Consider the following 3,492-nt stretch of genomic DNA (forward strand, 5'->3'; position numbering starts at 1 on the left):
ATCATCTTTATAAAGTTTATTTTAATTTTTTTTAAATAAAATTTTTATGAGTAAGCTATATACACAGTCTTATTTCAAAAACAAATCTTTCTGAAAACTAAATTAAGATTAAAAAACTATCACATAATGTATAATATCAAAACAAATAATAAAATCTTTAAAATGTTTATTATTTTACTTAAAGACATTGGAAATATAGTTTATAGAAAACATCTAAATACTTGTTATCAAAACACAACTAAGCATAGAGATTTAACTAAATAGAGTAAAATAAAGCATACAATACTGTTATATAGTAACAAACTAAAAGTAAACTTTTAAAGAATTGTAAAAATCATAATTTAATATTCCTCTAAAATGTTTAAAACTAGAAAATTTCCTAAAATAAAACAAACAACAAATTATACCATCGGAAAAACTATAAACAGCAAAGAAAAACTATAAACACTTTGAAACTATTACAATTTTCTAATACTCAAACCAAAAACTTTTATTTTTATTTTTTTGAACTAAACAGGATGATAATTTTCTGTATAGTTAGAAAATCATTTTAATCACAAATTTCAACTTATAAAATAATAAATTTCAAAAGTTGGGTAAAAACATCAAAAGTGTCACCATGGAAACTTACCTGAGCCTCCTGGCAATGTTCTGACGGGCGACGCCCCTGCAGCTCATCACCACCTTGCTCCTCATCCCCTTCCTGCCCCCCGTCTCCTCCCCTCCCACCTCCACCTGCTTCAGCTCGAACTTCACCCCGAACATCTCCCTGATGTGCCTGAGCATGTGGACGGTGCAGTGGTGCAGCGGGCCGGTGAGGCACTTGACCACGTTGTTGCTGCACATGGCCATCATCAGGCACAGCAGCGACTGGCTGCCCTGGTCCACGCACCCTCCCAAGTACACCTGGTCCAGCAGCCTCATTGCTGCTTCTTTTCCTATTTCCTCCGGGCTCCTCGGCAGCCCCGATCCTTGAGGGTCAGTCATGGCTTCCGCGGCAAGCAAGCATCCCTCGGTTGTCTCAGCAACCAGGTTCATGCCGTAGCCGCTGCTCAGGCCCTTGGCGCTCCTTGTGTCCAGGGTAATGTAGACGTCGGGAATGAACTTGGTCAGCAGGCCCTTGGCGGCTTTTATCATCTTCCTGCTGTTGTCGGCGCTGCACCTGACGTGGAAGGCCGTGCCCCTGAACTTGCACACTTTCCCCATTTCAACCAGGTTCGTGGGCCTCAGCTGCTTGATGACGGGAAACTTGAAGTAAACCTCTCCGCCCCCATTTGGCTGCAACCCCCTCTTTTTGACCTCCAACTCGAAATCGTCCCTGATGATGTACCTTTTGACCAGCGGCAGAAATGCGTTCCTGACGTAGTCCACGCTCCAGTCCATCTTGCAGTCGGTCACTCCCTTGAAAGTGATCTCCAGGGGGTACTTGCAGAAGGGGGCCAGGTAGAGGAGGAACTCCAGGTAGTAGCCGATGCCCCTGTCAGTGGGACAGTCGATCTTGTGCTCTCCTCCCAGCAAAACTCCGGGCGAGAAGGTGACTATAGTGCCGGATTGCGCTATTACTATGTGACTTCCGTTCGTCACCTTCTCCAATATTTTCAGCAGGGTGTTCTGGCACTTGCTGATGCCGGGTATGGAGCCCCCGTTGTTTATTTCGGAGATGCGGACGCTTTTGTGGCTCAGGCAGGCCAGAGCCAGCCGCATTCTGAAGAAGTCCGATCCTTTGTATTGGATGAACCCCTTTTCTACTTTTTTGTGAGATACCATGATTCAAAAGTGATCCAATTTATATGTAAGAAAGTACTTTGTTATAATATTTTAATCTAGTATTTTTTTGTTTATGTCAAGAAGTATTAATTTATTATGCCAAAAACTAATATGAGTTAAGTCAGTTTTAAACAGGGTTACCGTTTTTAGTTAAAATATAATTATTCTGGAATTTTTCAAATTCTTTAAAAAAAAAATTACTTTTCAAAACTAAAATATTGAAACTAAATCTCATCCAAAACTTATCAAAAAAAAATCTGAGATTTTTTTAAATAGTTGCAGCTATCCTGATTCATCATGAAATTTCCAACATTTTTAAAATATTTTGAGTTTGTGGCAACCCTGTAATGTTTACTTTGTTTAATAAAATTTTAAAAATAGTTTATTTTCAAATTTAAATTAACATTAAATAAAATAATACTTATATTCAGCTTTTGTAAAAATATCAAGTTAAGTCCATATGGGGGGTTGAATTACTTTTTTTTACAATTTGAACTTGTTTTGTAAAGTTTTAACAACCTACAAGTTGCTTAATACAGACTTTTCATATTCAAATTGACTTTTGAGATATAGCTGCTCAAGTGGGAAAGTAGATAGGCAAGTTAATATTATTTCATTAAAAATAGATTTCCTCTCACATTTTTTGAGCTGTATACACCTCAAATTTTTAGAAAATGTTCCTAGCATTATTGAAAAAATTTTCTAAGAAGGAGTTGCAAAATAACTGAAATTTTTACAGAAATAAACAGTAAAAGATCTGTTTCAGTTTTTTTTTTCATAAAATTTTAATTTTCTAATTTCTTTTTAGTTTGTTACAAGAGATTTTTTTATTATTGCAAGAAACATTTCCTACAAATTTGAGGAGTTTATTTCAAAAAACGTAGGAAGATGTAGATTTTTATTTAATTAGTCCTTTTTTGCCTTTTTAGTTTGCGCCTCCCATACCATAAGAACCTATTGTACTCTAAAACTTTTGCAAGCTATATCTTGAAAATTAGTTTAAAAAAAATTAATATGTAAAAAGCAACTTGTAGCATATTCAAATTCTACAAAATATAATCAAATTGTAAAGAAAAAATATTTACATCTCTTTATGGCCTTAAACAAAAACAAAAGTATTTTGTAAACTTAAAGAGGTGATAATATAAATATCTAAAATTATTTGTGTTTACAGATAAGTGCTTATCCATTGTAGAACTTTAATTTATAAATCAAAATGTGTATAAAAGATTGATAACATCCTTAGATACAAAAAAAGGTATTTTAAATAGCATTCCACAATTTTCCTTTTTGTTCATAAAACCTCATACCCCACAACTTTCAATTTATTTTTTTGCTAAGTTTTAAAATTTACAATTCCCAGAAATTAGATTTTTCAACCTAACTAGTTATGGTTGAAATATACATAAATTCTAAGATAACTGTTCAAAATATAGATTTAATTGTTTGCTAACAAAAGATCCTAGTGAAACAAGTTAAAATTCTAAGATAAAAACTAGTTTATTGTGTGAAAATAATTAAAGTTGAAAATTTTAACAACAATCAATCTTAAATTTATAAATATAATTGGAATTCTGTAATAAAGCCTGTGAAGAGCTTTTAAGATCAAGACTTGAAAAAATTTCACAAAACCATGTATAAAACAACAAAAAAAGTCTGAATACTCTATAATTACTAGGACTACTTAAACTGATTTGGCCTTCAAAAAAGAAATCAAAAACTTGG

General features: G+C 33.7%; 1 protein-coding gene across 1 annotated transcript; it reads right to left on the reverse strand.

Annotated features, from left to right (window-relative positions):
• Positions 1-627: 627 nt before the first annotated feature.
• On the reverse strand, positions 628-1,815 carry LOC145844059 (RNA 3'-terminal phosphate cyclase-like protein). The gene has a single exon (XM_082951396.1). The coding sequence runs from the start codon at positions 1,765-1,767 to the stop codon at positions 628-630; it is 1,140 nt and encodes a 379-aa protein (XP_082807522.1). The 5' UTR covers positions 1,768-1,815.
• Between the last annotated feature and the right edge of the window lie 1,677 nt (positions 1,816-3,492).

Source organism: Thalia democratica, chromosome 9 (genome assembly GCF_965202585.1).
Source record: "Thalia democratica chromosome 9, ktThaDemo2.hap1.1, whole genome shotgun sequence".
NCBI classification, from domain to species: Eukaryota; Metazoa; Chordata; class Thaliacea; order Salpida; family Salpidae; genus Thalia; species Thalia democratica.